The following is a 17,189-nucleotide window of genomic DNA, read 5'->3' on the forward strand; positions in this document are numbered from 1 at the left end:
CAGCATAGGCTAATTGGCCTCCCGGCTCTCAGCTGATTTGTCTCAGCTGTTTTGCTCAGGGCTCTTCTGCTTCCTTGCAAAGAGTGATTTTTCCCCCCTAGCTATGCTGAGAAACGAAACTGAAACTGCTTTGCTGTTGCTGCAAGGTTGGAAAATTAGGCAGGCAATTCTTTTCTTTTTCCTCACCAAAAAAGGTAGGTGCAAACAATGGGAAATTTAGGAAAAAAGAGGAGAGTTCAGGATTTTAAAACACAAAAGAAAAAAAGCTCTATTTAACTAGGGAATTGTAATAATTGAGATACTATTAATTGTATATTTCTGAAAGCAGAAATGGTTAAGTTGTGGTTTGGAGGAATATATGGGGGAAATTATTTGGTTTATTATTATTGGTAAATATAATTAATGGATTTGTAAGAAATTGGATTGCATGGAAATAATTGGAATATTCATGTTCATATTGATTAATATACAAAAAAGGTAGTTATATAACTAATTGATTTATATTAAAATGTTGAATTTATATTAAACAACTAATATTACATAATTAACCAATGTGAGGATGGATATAAAAATAGATGACAATGGGAAGGGGTATAATATAGAATAGAAGGGAAAAATTGAATTTGATTAAGATTAGAGATGAGGATGAAGGGTAATATTGGTTTTTTATAAAAATAGATGAGGAATAAATATGGCAAAAAGGAAATATAGAAATTGTAAATTTAACTGAAATGACTAAACACTGTTTAAATTTGTGAACCGGCCAAATACTCTGTTCAAAGAAAATACATTGTATGTTTGTATGTGTGTTTCTAATTATTGTTATTTATTCATATTTGTCCTCTTTTATTCTTTAAAGTTTAACAATTCATTCTTTATCTTTATATCTTTATATTTGTTTGGGGTTGGCTTTCTTCCCTTTCATCTTTTTTATTGTACAGCAATCTTTCTCCTCAAACCTACCACCTCTCTCTTTTCTTTCCTTCTTACTTTGTCTTCCTTCCCCTCTTCTTCTCCTCCCTACTTCCTCTTCCTTTCTCCTTCTCCTCCTCTCTTCCTCCCTCTCTTACCCTCACTCCTACTCTAATTTCCCTTCCCTTCCTTCATCCCTCTCTATTGCTGTATCCTTTATGCATATGGACTACTCGGAGGGCTGAAAAAGTTATTTCTGACTGGTCCTCGCACTTTTGACCAGTCCTCAAACTTACGACTGTCCTCACATTTTACGTTTTTGCCCTATCTTGTCACCATGGTGAAGAGAAGCAGTTGTGAAATGAGTGACATGGTTGTTAAGAATGCTACAATGGGCATAAATGATGACCAGTCATAAGTGCGAAGACCGGTCAAAAGTGCGAGGACCTGTCAGAAATCACTTTTTTCAGCCCTCTGGGTAGTCCTTTTGTGCATATGGACTACTCAGAGGGCTGAAAAAGTTATTTTTGACTGGTCCTCGCACTTTTGACCAGTCCTCGAACTTACGACTGTCCTCACATTTTATGTTTTTGCCCTATCTTGTCACCATGGTGAAGAGAAGCAGTTGTGAAATGAGTGACATGGTTGTTAAGAAAGCTGCACGGGCATAAATGTGAGGATGGTCATAAGTGTGAGGACCGGTCAAAAGTGCGAGGCCCAGTCAGAAATGACTTTTTTCAGCCCTCTGAGTAGTCCCTATGCACATAGCCACGCCCACCCCGGTCACATGACGAGCTACCCATGCCTATAGTCACGTGACCAGCTAGCCACACCCACCCAGTCACAATTGCCAAGCCACACCCCCAACTAAGCCACGCCCACAGAACCTGTTGTTAAAAAAATTGAATCCCACCACTGGTGAAAGGGCCTCATAAGTGGAATAGCCTAGGGCCTCTTTTCATCTAAATCCGGCCCTGTCCATGGGCTCAATCCAGGCATGGATGCCTCCATGCCTGGGACCTTATTTTACTCTACTTTTACTTCTAAATAAAGACTTAATTTGATTGCAACCTTGTGTGCTGACCTTTTCTTGGAAGGGCCCTCAACAAACCATCGTTCTTCGTGAGATCCCTCACAGTTTAGTGGTACAAATTCTGGTCCCAGTTTCGGTTGTAAGCCAAAGACTACCTGTAATGCATCACTGTTTCAAGATCATCATCCGAAGTGGTGGATTCTTCTTCTTCTTTTCCCTTTTTCTTCGCCCAATATCCTGAAAGGACAAAAAGAAAAACACTCAAGATGGTGTTCCTCCCTTCACCACCAAGTCTGAGGTGTCATCGGAAAGAAAGGACAGCAGAATTTTTCTTGACCATCCCAGAAATTCCATGATCAGTGACCAAAAGACAGACTACAGTCCAGTGGTGGAATTTTTTAAAAATTTACTACTGGTTCTGTGGGCTTGGTGGGCGTGGCAGGGGAAGGATACTGCAAAATCCCTATTTCCACCCCACTCTGGGGCCAGGCAGAGGTGGCATTTGCCGGTTCTCCAAACTACTAAAATTTCCTCTACCGATTCTCCAGAACTTGTCAGAACCTGCTGAATAGTACCCCTGCTATAGCCCTAACCAAGAATGAAGGACATGACATTGTGTATTAAGTAGAAGAGCCAACTTGGTGTATTGATTAAGGCGTTGGGACTAGAAAGTGAGAGATTGTGAGATCGAGTCCTCCTTTAAGCCGGTTGGGGAACGTTAGGCTAGTGGTCCCCAACCTTTCTGGCTTGATGACCTGGCTGGGGAGGGGTGGGGAGAAGAGGGAAATCAAGCTGTGAAAGTGGTGGGCCAGCACGCACAGCTCGACTTGCACAATGTGTTGTGGCCCCGCCCTCTGAGCCTATCTCATTGGAGGAAGAAGGCTCCGAACATGAGGGAGAGGAGTCAGCCAGGCCTCCCTCTCCAGGCCCCTCCCCTCTGGCACTGTCTCAGGTGCCGGCCGAGGGAGAGGAGATTAGCCAGGAGCCAGGTGTCTCTGATGAGGGCGAGGAAGGAGAGCCGTCGTTCCTGGATGCACGCCAACGAAGGCGTGATAAACGGTTGCAGCAGTTAAGGAGGCGTGCTAGGGATTAGAACTGAGTCACTGGACCACACCCCAGAGACTATATAAGAGAGGGTGGTGGCTGGTAAAACTCCATGACGAACAAAAACTAACTTTGGCTAGTCACTTGAACAACGTCTGAAGCTGCCGAAGGGATATTGTTTTGCTGGACTATTTGCAATGCGTATGTAATTTTATGTTATCTGTTGCAGTAAAGCTCTTGGCAGACAGCGCTTATATTGTTGCCAAGTTTGAGATAACGACCTGTGTGCGTGCCAAGTACTTTCTTAACCCTCGGCTGGCTGTGTTTGTGTGTGTGTGTAGACGGGGACAGATCACAATGCGCCTGCGCACATTGGCCAGCCACTCACGCGGCCTGATGTCCACAGCTCGGTAGTGGTCCACAGCCCACAAGTTGGGGACCCCTGTTTTAGACCTCTTGTGGTCTACAAGTCACCTTCTGGTGAGATAGGCAGCAAAACTAAACTAAACTAAACTAAACTAAACTAAACTAAACTAAACTAAACTAAACTAAACTAAACTAATAAAATTAAAATTATTAAAATTAAAATAATAAAATAAAATAATAAAATAAAAATAAATAAAATATAACATAAAAATAAAATAAATAAAATAAATAAAATATAAGATAAAATATAAGATAAAATATAAGATAAAATAATAAAATAAAATAAAATATATAATAAAATAAAATATAAAATAAAATAAAATAAAATAATAAATATCTCTTCAGTTCTCTAAATTTTGAGTGGAGATTTTGGAAGCCACGAATCCTCTGAGAAGTCTCTCTCTCTCTCTCTCACCTTAGAATACTGTTTTCCAACACTGGCAATTTCCAATGTGTGGACTTCAACTCCCAGAATTCTACAGCCAGCATGGTCACTGATGAGAATTCTGGGAGTTGAAAACCACACACTTGGAACAGTAGTGGGATTCGAATACCGTTACTACCGGTTTGCTCGCGCACACGCGCAACGCTTCTGCGCAGAGATGTCTGGACAGTGGGCAGAACCTTTCGCCGCAGCTGCTACCGGTAGCAACCCGCAGCAGATCGGGCGAACCGGTAGCAACCCGCCACTGTCCTGGAAGTTTCCAAATTTGGAAAACAGGGCCTTCAAGCCTAAACCAGAATGGCAATTCCACCTTCCTACAAACCCCTCTGTAGATGATAGCATACTTACCAATATATCCAATGAATAATGCCACCAACAGAATTACAGAAACCACCATTCCTCCCCTTCTGAAATACACACCAGTTGAAGCTGCAATGGGAAGAGAGGAAAAGAGTGTTTCCTTCCTGAAATGTGACTGAAATATTTGCATCTGTTTCTTTTTTTCTAATGTTATATACTCCATTTGGAAGTATGAAAAAGTCAAAGAACTTTAGGTTTGTAATATCCACATCCTACATTCTAATTAATATGGGTACAATATTCTTTCTCTTTTTGTTATTTATAATCCCACGTTAATAAGTCCCTTGTGTCTTTCAAGACCTGTTCCCTCCTGTATAACATCTCTTGTATTATACATATTCCCCTGTTTAGGTTTTGTGTTGCTGTAAATATCCCCCACCCAGATACTTCCATGGGGAGTCTGCCAGACCCCCCAGTCTTTCTCCAGCCTCTCACCATCATCTTCCATGGCTATGTCCAGTGGCTCTTGCAGGCCATCATGCTCCACATGACACCGGTAACGGCTCCTCTCCTTGGGATCAATCTGGATACTGAGCCAGTAGTAGAAGGTCCCATCTGAGTTGGGGGCCACGGACCCCTGGCGGGTGTCTTCCAGCCAGACCTCTCCATCCCTCCTCCAGGAGGCATCGATCTCCTTGGGGTAGAAGCCATGAGCTCGGCAGAGGAGGCTTTCCATGCCGTCAACCTCAGTCCTGCTGCTCATCGTCACCACTGGGGGCTCTGCTCCAGTGTAGAGAATGCAGAGAATTGTCAGAAAGAAATGTCATTTGTTCACAATGTTTGATCCCGAAATTTGCCATCCCCAAATATCTGCATCCTGGTGATGCACTTATGGGTCTGCTCAAGGGAAGCCCTGGGGAACTGCCCCCAAAGAATGGAAGGATGCCTGGGACTGCAATACCTCCAGAGAAGCCATTTCCATTAAGAGGCTTTTTTTTTCTCTGAAGTCAAGCACAACTCCTGGGGCCTACAAGGAAACAACCATTCAGTTTTCTTGACAACAGCATTTAGTTATATAAAAAACTTAGGCACCACCCATCTCACTATCTAAACAATAGGAGCGCGGTGGCTTACATGGTTAGGACTCTGGGTTGGAGGTTAGCAAGCTTGCGTTCGAGACCCCGCCCCGCTGCATGGTGGAGTGAGCTCCCGTCATTCGCTCCAGCTCCTTAACAGGGTATGAAAGGAGCCCCCATTTGGGATGTTCCCTGGGCAACGGTGATATCATTGGCTAATCTTTTCAAGCCAGAAGCACTTTTTTTTTTTTAAGCACCTTTAAAAAAAGGTGCTTTCAACACCTACGGGGACTATCTAACTGAGTAAGGATGTGTTTTTGTCCTTTTTTCTTTTGCATTTTTTCAACCTCCCTAGTGGTCTCCCATCCGATGGCCAAGCAGGCCCAACACCAAAGAGGAGGAGCTTCCCAATTCTTTTTTCCTTAAATAACCTGCCACCTTTTTTTCTGGTTATTCTGCGAATGAGACAACCAGCTCTTTCTTCAGTTGCAGTATTTCATGCCACCCAATTAAGACTCTGGACCGTAAATAGACACCCTCTCCTCATATTCAGCGTTGCCATCCTTACCCTTCCTTCCCCGAGCTTCTGTGTCGTAGTCCAGACATTTCTTCAGCCAGGCAAAGCACTCCCCTTCCAGGTAAATCTTCTTGCGCCAGCCTCTGTCCAAATCGGCATCCCATTTCTTCTTGGTCATTTCGGCCTCAGTGTTGGCTGCCGTCCAGTTGAGGGTGGCCTTGTTGAAGCTGAGAAAGTCCTTCCCATCGTAAGCATAGAGATCGTACCCTCTTTCGCTCCCATCGTCCGCCAGCTCACAGCCATATAGCCGCTGCCAGACATGAAGCTCTAAAAGAGAGCAAGATTAGTGAGCCCTCACCGCACACTTATGAAAGGTCCATCAAACAAGAAAACTTCTCCATCCCTGCTTTAGCTCCGGTTTCCAGATTCCCTGACCAACCTAGAGGAAGGCAAAGGAAAGGGATCTTCGTCCACTCTTCCCATCACCAATGAGGCAATATGCCAGGTTTTTTAGAAAAAGTTTATTTCCAAAGTTAAAATACAAAATAAAAGGGGAGGGGGGGAAGGAGGAAACAAATTAATAACCATCCGACCCTAATAATAAAAATAGAAAACCACATGTACAAAAAAAGGAACAAACAATGAATATATTATTCACACGGACATTGAACGTAGAAAGTCCACGCTGCTTAAATGCTGATAAATTTATCAAAAGTATCGGATGTCTTCTCTAGGTATAACAGCCCTACAAACTCTTATAAACTTCCCCATCTTTCAGAGAACTTTGTAAACCCGGAGAAAGGGTCTGTTTTCTAGGATCACGATGGCCTAAATCTCTCTCCTTCAAAACGGGTAAGTGAGTGCATGTATAGAAACCGATACAAATGCATCCAGACCCAAGGACAAGCTTCCCGATTCCGACTGAAGCAGGACGAAGACACACGATTTGCAAAGTTTTATTCAAGCTTAGAAAGAAAGCAAAAAGCAGGATGGGGGTCAGCCAAGCCTTCTCAAAGCAGGCAAGTTCTTTGACTTTCTCTTAGAAGCAGTGGTGGGTTGCTACCAGTTCAGGCGAATTGGTAGTGGCAGTGGTGGGAGGCTCCGCCCACCCGCCCAGACATCATCAAATATGCTCTGCGCATGCGAACTGGTAGCAAAGATAAGTGAACCTCACCACTGCTTAGAAGTGAATCTCCTCCCTCCTCCAGGTGTTCTCCAGAATATTTTAGGTAAGCAAATTATAACACTGTACGATAGTGTGTCATAGCACAGGGGTACCTAACCCCCGAGCCGTGGCCCACTACTGGGTAGCAACCCATTCGGAACTGGCTCGTATGAGCGGTGGGTGAACGCCTGCCCATGAGCAGCTCCACCTGCATGAGCAGTGAGCGAGTGCCTGCATGTGCGCAACTCCACTTGTGCTTGCACACAGAGCTCCATTTGTGCAAGCGGCAGGTGTGTACACCTGCCCCTTGCACACATGGAGATGCGTTCACTTGCGGGCATGCCTCTTGCTCACACAGAACCGTCCCCTTCCGCCTCCCACCTGCCGGGCCACTAAGCTGGAAAAGTCGGGGACTGCTGGCATAGCGTATTTGCACCCCCTCCTTTGATCTCTAATTACTGGTCCTATCCCCCATTTACCATTCTAGGGCTCAGAAAAAGTTTATGAAATGAATTAGCATTACCGTTCATTAACCTAGACGGGGGGGAAAAATGGCAGATGACCGGCAGGTAATTCTCTGGCTTCTAAACCTTTGATCTTGGTCTGGCTGTTGACCAGAAACCAAGATAGCATAGTTCATCCATCAAAAAACACAGCTTACATGCTCCATCGACTTTGTAGAATATTTAGCTGCCGGTCAGAATTTCATTGTTCAGCTTCTTCTCCCTTTATAATGGATTAATTCATTTATCACTAGGCAGCAAACAAAATAAGAGACAACATTCCATTAAAGCAAATCGACACACACAGCTAAAAAGAAGTCAGATTAGGCCCCCATAAAATCTGAAATCCCACCCTGCATACAACCCCACCAGATTGCCACTAATTTATAGCTGAGCCCTAGTATTTGGGGGAAGTGCCTGAGATAGTGGTTAGCCTTAATCCTAACCATCCTAGTTTATTTTCTTATCGGCAGAGCAAATACCAACTGTTTTGGTTGATGGTTTTGAATGGATAGAAAGATGTTGGAGAGTCAACCAGATGCCACGAGATGGGAAGATGTAACTTCCCAGAAGTCAGGGGTTCTATGGCACTTAGAACAATTCTTGTCTAGATGAGCCGTCTCCCAAAGTTGGCAACTGTAAGATTTGTGGACTTCAACCACGCTGGCTGAGGAATTCTGGGAGTTGAAGTCCACAGGTCTTAAAGTTGCCAACTTTGGAGACCTCTGGTCTAGCTCATTCCATACCGAGACAGAAAATCAGATACAGGTACTCCTTGATTTATAACCATTTGTTTAGCGACCATTCAAAGTTACAACACCACGGCAACAAGTGACTTTATTTAATTTACATATTCATTCATTCAATTTCTGTAGCCGCCCAAGTCAATCAAGGGACTCTAAGCGGCTTACAATTCTAAAATTATAAAACAATTTAAAAGACATTAAAACAGTAAAAGCATCCACAAAATAATAAGCATAAACGACAGCTGTGATGATTAACGAACTAATAGTAAAACCAAGTAACGGGACCCTTAACACATTCCGAGCCCCAAGTACAGAGCCAAGTTTTTAAAGCTTTGTGAAAAGCCAACAAGGTTGGGACTATTCTAAACTCTGTTGGGAGAATATTCCATATTGCAGGGGCTGCAGCAGAAAAAGCCCATTTTCTAGTTCCTGCCAGTCAACATTCTTTGGCTGATGGGATCTGCAGCATGCCTGCTCTGTAGGATCTGATCGGCGGGATAGAAACTCTTGGAAAAAGACAGTCCCTTAGGTAACCTGGTCCCTTGTCACACAGGGCTTTAAATGTGACAACCAGCACATTGAATGGCATCTGGGAACACAATGACAACCAGTGCAGCTCACGGACTGGCGTGTCACATGCGCCACGTAGCTGGCGACATTTTGCAGCAGCTGAAGTTTCCAAAGGTTCTTCAAGAGCGGCCCCATGCAGAGAGTATTATAGTAATCTAAGACAGGGGTCCCCAAGTAGCTTGCTGATATGCATCTGTGTGCGCACATGCACCTCCCCACTCGTGCTAGCATTGCCGCTAGTGTTGCACAGGTGCTCGTGGCCCCGTTTGCATCACATGAGCACTCGCGGTCCCCATCATGCACTCGCAGTTTGCGTGCACACACAGGGGTGCGTAAAGACGCCTGTACCTTCCCCCGCCCCTCCCGGCCCACCAACCCAGAAGGATTGGGAAACTCTGATCTTGAGCGTCCCCAACTCCCAAAGGAAGCCCTTCCACTCCTGACTGACAGTCCTAGTAGCAGCTTATTGGAGGCCAATTCCAGTTATCAGCTTCTGCAGACTCTGGAAACCAGTTGCTGGGCTCGTTGATTCAGCCATTCAGTTCTGGACCGGTTGTCCCATCCACTCCTCTCCCAGCATTTCCTCTTCACTATATTTCCATTGCCACTGCCACCATTGTCCTCGGTCTCGGCTTAGCTCCTCTGTTCTCCTAACCAGGGTAAGTCCAGATTCCGCCATTTCCCCGCTTCTCCCTCATCAGTCTTTGCTAGTGTTATGGCTGCATGGACCTTTGGCTTTGGCTTGGTGTCTCTTGTCTCTGACCTCCTGCTGAAGGTCCATCCTTAGGAATTCTTCAGCATCGCTGTTGCTACGGATGTAAACACCACTAGTTCTGGGGCTTGGCTCGGCACCTCCAAGCTACAGCTGGAGGTCTGACCTCATTATGCCTTCGCCTTCGCCCCTGCTCTGGGCCTTGTGTCCACATTTCCAGCCCCAGCTCTGATTCCCAGCTGCAGATCAGATCCTGCTGTGCTTTCAAACTTGCCTCAATGGCATTTGACACCAGCTCCATGCCTTCAACCATCAGCCTTGCCACCGGGCAAGCAGACCTGGACAAGCAAATGGGTGTGCAGTGGGGTGATAGGGATTCATCCTCTTTTAACGACCCCATAATCCCTTGCAGGGTGGAGTCTGAGCAACTGAATGAAGCTGAATGTTTACTGGCCGGATGCCCTTCCTGTTGCCAATGCGGAGTTATATTCAACAGACATATTCGCAGTGTGCCCAGTGAGAGAAATATCTGCCTCTACCTAGGATCGAACTCACAGCCTCCTGATTAGAAGACGAGAGCTCCACCTCTAGGCCACCATACCACTCTAGTGGAAAGATAGGGGTTCCCCCACAGAATAAGAGAGTTGAAAGGGACTTTGGAAGTCTTCTAGTCGAACCTCCTGTTCAAGCATTTCAAGTAGAAATGATCTATATCATTTCAGTCCACTGGTTGTCCAATCTCTTCTTAAAAACCTCCAATCTCTTTCTTAAAAACCTCCAATGATGAAGCACCCACAACTTCTGAAGGCCACTTCTGTTCCACTGGTTAACTGTCCTCACTGTCAGGAAATTTCTCCTTAATTCCAAATTGCTTCTCTCCTTGATTAGTTTCCATCCATTGTTTTTTGTCCTGCCTTCAGGTGCTTTGGAGAATAGGTTGACCCCCTTTTCTTTGGGGCAACCCCTTAGATATGGGAAAACTGTTATCATGTCACCCGTAGTCCTTCTTTTCATTAAACTAGAACGTCTCACAACACTCCCACACTCTCAACCCACTTCACGGCAGGGAGCCTCACACTCTGCAGCGGCTCTCCCCCCTTGCCATTTTCTCTCGAATCCTCAACTTACAACCGTTCCTTGCGTTTACAATCACTGCAGCATCCACACGATCTTGTGATCAAAATTCAGGCCCTTGGCAACCGTTGTGTATTTACGATAGTAAAGTAGCATCCCAGGGTCCCGTCATCACCCTTTGCTGCCTTCCCAGCTGGCTTCTGACAAGCGAAGTCAACAGGGGACGTTGAATTTCTTTAACAACTGTGTGATTGACTTAACAACAGCTGCAGTGATTTGCTTAACAACCATGGTGAAAAGGTCATAAAATCGGGCGCAACTCACTTCACAATCGCTTTGCTGAGCAGCAGAAATTTTGACCTTAATTGTGGTTATAAATCGAGGACTCCCTGCAATCTAATGGAAGATTTGGCTTTGTTGCCTTGAACTGCTTTCTTATTTTATTCTTCTTATTTTATGTATTTCATGATTCACGATGAATGTATTTATGAAGACTATGATCGTGATTTATCACTTATATCTTTATGTACACTGAGAGTTTATGCACCGAAGGCAAATTCCTTGTGTGTCCACTCATACTTGGCCAATAAAGAATTCTATTTAATTTAACAAACAAGAGCCACTTTGGTACCAGGCGATAAGCAGGGAGGCCCTGAGTTCTAGTCCGCCTGAGGTACAAGGCCAGCTAGATAACCTTGAGCCGGTCACTCTCTCTCAGCCCTGGAAAGGAGGCAATGGCAAATCCTAAATCTGGCCATAAAAACTGCAGTGGCTTGTCCAGGCAGTCGCCAGGGATCAACAAAAACATAACACCCTTCTCAGCAGATTTTCATGACAGACCTCCCCAAATATTAAGATCTAGATGGGAAGAAAAAATGTTTATTTATCACATTTATTTGTTGCCCATCTGGTAATGAAACAAAATATCAGGGAATGTTAAGATTTTCTGTGCCTTTCTCCCCTTCCTGTTGCTCTAGTTCTTGAGGCTGTTTTGTTTCCGGTCTGAAGATTCCTGCAACTATTCCTTTCTCCAGCTCATCTTGCAGAGTCAGCCTCTCCTGTATGCAGCCCAATCCCCTGCCTTCAAATTAGAATTCATTAGCACCCCACAGATTCATTAACTAGAAAAGATTAGCAAAGAGTCCCATTGTGAATCACTTTATATCTAATACAAGAGAGTTTATCCCTCTGAACAACAGATTAAAGAAAAACATCAATGATGAAAGCCAAACACGACAGGATAGGCTGCCTACAAAATGATCACTCTCTGGGCTGCTGGTGTCCTGTCCCTTTAGGACCTCCCTCTATGATGGTGACTTTATTGTGGTTTTAAGTTAATATTTAACTTGCATACTGAACTGTCCACATATTTTTAAAGAGAGAGAGAAAAAGAGAGAGGAGAGAAAGAGAGGGAGAGGGGGGGTGAGGAGAGAGAGAGGAGAAAGAGGAGGGAGAGGGAAAACAGAGAGGGAGGGAGGGAGGAGAGGGAGAGGGAGAAGAGAGAGGGAGAGAGAGGGAGAAGAGAGAGGGAAGAGAGAGAGAGGGAGAGGGGGAGAGAGGGAGGAGAGAGGGAGGAGAGAGAAAGGGAGAGAGAGGGAGGGAGGAGAGAGAAGTGGGAGAGAGGGGAGAGGGGGAAGAGAGAGAGAGGGAGGAGAGAGAGGGAGGAGAGGGGGGAGAGAGAGAGGGAGGGAGGAGAGAGAGAGAGGAGAGAGTGAAAGGAGAGAGGAGAAGGGAGGGAGAGAAAGAGAGAGGAGATAAATATAATGATAGATGACAGATGTTAGATAGACAGATAGACAGATATAGATAAGATAGATGATCGATAGATGATTGATAGATCGATAGACAGACAGACAGATTGTTGTTGCTCTACTTAAACGTATATTTGTGTTTGTGTGTATAATGAATTTTATTAGTGTTGTATATCAATGGCTGCATGACCCCTGCAGATGCCATACGCTAAATTAATAAATAACAAATAAGACCCCTAGCCAATCCAGCAACTGGTGGCTATAAAAACTGAGCAGAGAGGTGGCTGGGTGTGGTGGTGTTGGAGTGGGTGAGAGAGGGGAGGTGTTTGTTTGGGAAACTAAAACAGCCTGAATCGGCCTAAGTTAAGTAGAAGAGTTACTGTTCTTCAGAAGGTGGGCTCAGAAACAGAAGTAGTGGAGGAACAGAATTATAGTAGCTATGGGAAAGAATAGTATGGTGAACAATATTAGCCTTTGAATACTTGTAGGTGTGTGTTGTCTATAGGCCAGATGGGGTTATGTTGGCTCTCTGGGGTTTTGGAGTCCACTAACCTGAATATAAATAAAAGAACCAGTGACATCAACTAATATGATGTTTTTTAAAAAAAAAAGCATATGAAGGATGAAACCATGTTTTTCCCTGTGTGTAAATCAGACTGGCCCCAAGGATGTAAGATTTCCTGGTCTTACCTCGGCTCCGGTTACTCTGCTGCAGGATATTCTCCAGGTCGTTCCTGAACCGCTGTCCAGAATGGGAGGCTCTCTGGGTCATCCAGTTCCAGAAGTCGGAGTCCTCTTCCTCGATCTTCTTCATCCAGGGGGCTCGGGACATGGCCCGCTCGGTGATGCTGTTGTAGGAACCAACAAGGAAGCTGTCCCCATAGCCCAGAGCAGTGAACTGGGGCAGGTCTCCAATGGGTTCTGATAGGGCCGTGTACAGATAAAGCAGAGAATGGGTGTGTCCATCTGGAAAACAAGGGCAGAGTTTCAGGTATGGCAGGAAGGGGCACTTCCGCACCGTTTAATGGGGTCATTTGTTGACGGCCATCAATTCAGTCTTTTATGATCTCAAATTTTCTGGAGACAGAAAAAGGTTACAGGAAGTCCTCGACTTCCTGTATGTGTTGCCTTCTGAATGCGTCACTGTGTGTTGTGCCTTGTGATTCTTGACGAGTGTATCTTGTCTTTTTATGTACACTGAGAGCATATGCACCAAAGACAAAATCCTTGTGCGTCCAATCACACTTGGCCAATAAAGAATTCTATTCTATTCTATTCTATTCTATTCTATTCTATTCTATTCTATTCTATTCTATTCTATTCTATTCTATTCTATTCCATTCCATTCCATTCCATTCCATTCCATTCCATTCCATTCCATTCCATTCCATTCTGTATTCTTGTATGCTACATCCTTCTCTCTGCTACCGGAAAGATGGACTAAAAGGCCCTGGGGGTGGAACATTATCCAACATGGAAAATAAATATTAGAAGAGAACAAACAAAAGAGAAAATATTTTTGCAGTTCAGGGCGTATCTAAACATACATCTATGGTTGTCCAAAGTCCACATTCTATTGTTCTGGCTAGATTCCCAGATCTTTCTCTTGCCTTTTGGGACTTTCCAAAGCCACCTGAGATCCGCCCAATAACAGGTGCTTTTTTCTTCTGTTCTTCCATTGGTTGTTCCTCCAACACACCACCGACACACCTGACAACCAAGCACCTGACTGTCATTCATCAGGAAGTGCTAGAGGGCGAGGCCCCACATTTGATCCATGTGAAAATATTTACAGGCCCTTATCTATTCTATCTATCAAATTTAAATGGCCACCCATCTCACCAAAAGTTAACTAACTCTAGGCTGCCTCTAAACACCAATGAACATATCAGAAACAGAATAGAGCTGGAAGGGACCTTGGAGGTCTTCTAGTCCATCCCCCTGAACAAGCAGGAGATCCTAAACCCGTGCTGACGAACCTATTGCATGTGTGCCACAGGTGGCACGTGGAGCAGTACCTGTGGGCATGTGAGCGTTGCCCTAGCTCAGCTCCAGCATGCATGCGTGCACCGGCCCTTGATTTTTGGCCTTTCCAGGCCCACCGGAAGTCAAGAAATGGGCTATTTCCGGCCTCCGGGGCTGGGGGAGGCAGTTTTTGCCCTCCCCAGGCTCCTAGAAAGCCTCTGGAGGCTGGGGAGGGTGAAAAACGGGCCTTCCGGGCCCACTGGACGTGGGGAAATGGGCTGTTTCTGACCTCCGGAGGGCCTCTGGGGGGCCGGGGAAGCCGTTTTTTGCCCTCCCCAGGCTCCAAGAAAGCCTCTGGAGCCTGGGGAGGGTGAAAAAACGGGCCTACTGGGCCCATCATGCCATCGCGTGCCAAAAGTGGGGGGAGCGGGGGGGGGTCACGCGTGTATGTGCGGGGGGGGGCAGGACGCATTTTTTTTTTTTTAATTTGATTTATATGCCGCCCTTCTCCGAAGACTCAGGGCGGCTTACAATGTGCTCAGCAATAGCCTTCATCCTTTTGTATATTTATACAAAGTCAGCTTATTGCCCCCACAAACTGGGTCCTCATTTCACCTACCTTAGAAAGGATGGAAGGCTGAGTCAACCTTGAGCCTTGGCGAGATTCGAACCCTGCAGTAATTGCAGGCAGCTGGTCTTAATAACCAGCTTAATAACAGGGTGCCTTAAACCCCTGTACTACCAAGGCATTGAATTATGGATGTGGGCACGCACACGCATAAACCCCCGCGCTCGCCCTGCTTTTGGCACGCGACAGCAAAAAGGTTAGCCATGACTGTCCTATACCATTTCAGACAAATGGCTGTAAAATCTCTTCTTGAAAACCTTCAGTGTTGGGGCACCCACAACTTTTGAAGGCAACTTCTGTTCCACTGGTTAATTGTCCTCCTCACTGTTAGGAAGTTTCTCCTTAATTCCAGGTTGCTTCTCTCCTTGATTAGTTTCCATCCATCGTTTGTTGTCTTGCCTTCTAGCGCTTTGGAAAATAATTCGACCCCCTCCTCTTTGTGGCAGCCCCTCAAATACTGGAATGCTGCCATCCTGTCCCCCCCTAGTCCTTCTTTTCTCTACACTGGCCAAACCCAACTCCTGCAACAAATCCTAAAACATTCTTCATATGTTTTAGTCTCCAGGCTTCTTAGTTGCTTTCCTTTGCACTTTTTCCAAAGTCTCAAAATATCAAAGGACATCCATTTATAAAATGTAAAATAGAATCCAGGCATACAAAAGATAAGATGTTAACAGCTCTAATGACGGTTGCAAGATCTCCTCGGTCCCTGAGACCTCCCTCCCCTGATGACCCTATCACAGTGGTTCTCAACCTGTGGGTCGGGACCCCTTTGGGGGGTCGAATGACTCTTTCACAGGGGTCACCTAAGACCATCGGAAAACACATATTGAATAAATGTCAAATTAGGATTTATTATATAGTTTTATAGTGGAAGGCTGCTTTGAAATGTTATATTAATATACACAAAAGATTAAATATTAAATTAGGATTTATTATATAGTTTTAAAGTGGAAGGTTGTTTTGAGATGTTATATTAATATACATAAAAGGTTTGATTTAAGAGATATATGTATGGGGGAGGAGAAAAAGGGCAGATTATTGCTAAATTGGGAGTTATAATAATATGACTATGTCAAATCAGAAGTTATTATACAATGTTACAGTAGAATGTTATTTTGAAATGTATAGTAAAAGGGGGATATAATAATATTATTAGAAAGAAAGGGTCAGTATTTGGGGGATGGAGTAAGGGGATGGTAAAGTATTATATAATCTGTTATGAATTTGGATTTTACTTTGAAGAAGTCACAGGGGGAGGGGTGGCGAGGGGGGGTTAGGGAGGAGGGGGGAGAAAAAAGGGGGGGAAATCTGTATTTGAAAAACTTTTTCAATTAAAAAAAAAAGGAAAACACATATTTTCAATGGTTTTAGGAATAATTTTAATGGTTGAGGGTCACCACAACATGAGGAACTGTATTAAAGGGTCGCGGCATTAGGAAGGTTGAGACCCACTGCCCTATCGGATCTTGAAGGACCTTTGGAGGAAAAAAAACTGGATTTAAGCTAACTTCACGGGGAAGGGGAGACTGTTTCCTAAGACAGAGTAAAAGAGTAAAAGTAAAAGAGGGTAAAAAGGGTAAAAGAGATGTTTTGCAAGCGGGGAAGCCAGCGCGGTGGAACGCTTGGGCTGAGACTCATAGACGTTGCAGCCCGGCTCCCTTTTGCGGGCTCCCGTCGCACCTGCCCACCTGCTCCACGGCGATCGCGGCTTTCCCGATCCGTGGCTCGTGGATTCGTCCCTTCCTCTCACCCGTGGCTTTAATCCTCGCAGCAGCAGCAGCAGCAATCCAGGCGGGGCGAGAGGAGAGGAGAGGAGATCGCCCCTAGCCGAGCCCACGCGGCGAAGCCCCCCACTCCCCCCGCCTCTTTTCTCCGCCGCCCACGGTCGCCACGCGCGAGCTTCTCCCCGCTACTCACCGGAGCAGCCGCTGCGCAACAGGAGCAAAAGAAGCGCCGGGAGGAGGAAGAGGCGCTTCGTTGTCCCGCCGTCTGGAGCCCCTCGGAGCTCGGCCGCCCTCCGCTCCCCGAACCCACGGGGGATCCTTCCTTCGGCGAAGCTCCAGAGGATCCCGAGGAAAAGATACCGGCGAGCCATAAGATCGAGCCCCCGAGTGGCTCTCGCGAACAACCGGCTTTAGGACGAGCCTCTCGGTTCTGCAGAACCGGAATAGCGCTGCGGCTGATGCAAAAGCCACAGTGCGGCGTGATAACATCGCTCCGCCTCCCGCGATTCGGCGAACCGCGCCCGAGTGGAAAGTACCAGGACGCCGCGGGGAAGGAGACGGCCGGTTCTCCCACCCCTAAGAGCTTCTTCTCGGG

At 45.5% G+C, this 17,189-nt stretch overlaps 1 protein-coding gene across 1 annotated transcript; it reads right to left on the bottom strand.

The window, feature by feature from the left end:
• Window positions 1–2,096: 2,096 nt before the first annotated feature.
• On the bottom strand, window positions 2,097–16,965 carry LOC139311781 (major histocompatibility complex class I-related gene protein-like). Its single transcript, XM_070936293.1, has 6 exons — window positions 16,788–16,965; window positions 12,965–13,240; window positions 5,805–6,080; window positions 4,656–4,940; window positions 4,209–4,289; window positions 2,097–2,182 (listed from the first exon to the last, which is right to left on the bottom strand). Exons 1-6 carry the CDS (start codon window positions 16,963–16,965, stop codon window positions 2,097–2,099), a joined length of 1,182 nt encoding a protein of 393 aa, XP_070792394.1.
• Window positions 16,966–17,189: the final 224 nt, after the last annotated feature.

Source organism: Pituophis catenifer, unplaced genomic scaffold (genome assembly GCF_029215685.1).
Source record: "Pituophis catenifer annectens isolate HBS135680 unplaced genomic scaffold, rPitCat1.0.hap2 SCAF_2, whole genome shotgun sequence".
Classification (NCBI taxonomy): domain Eukaryota; kingdom Metazoa; phylum Chordata; class Lepidosauria; order Squamata; family Colubridae; genus Pituophis; species Pituophis catenifer.

Excerpts from the sequence above, each read along its gene's own strand:
- LOC139311781 (XM_070936293.1), bottom strand. The coding sequence starts at position 16,965 with ATGGCTCGCCGGTATCTTTTCCTCGGGATCCTCTGGAGCTTCGCCGAA. Across the intron at positions 13,241-16,787 it reads GTTGCGCAGCGGCTGCTCCG|ATGGACACACCCATTCTCTG; the intron begins GTGAGTAGCGGG and ends CTTGTTTTCCAG. Across the intron at positions 4,290-4,655 it reads CATAGCCATGGAAGATGATG|CTTCAACTGGTGTGTATTTC; the intron begins GTGAGAGGCTGG and ends TTCCCATTGCAG.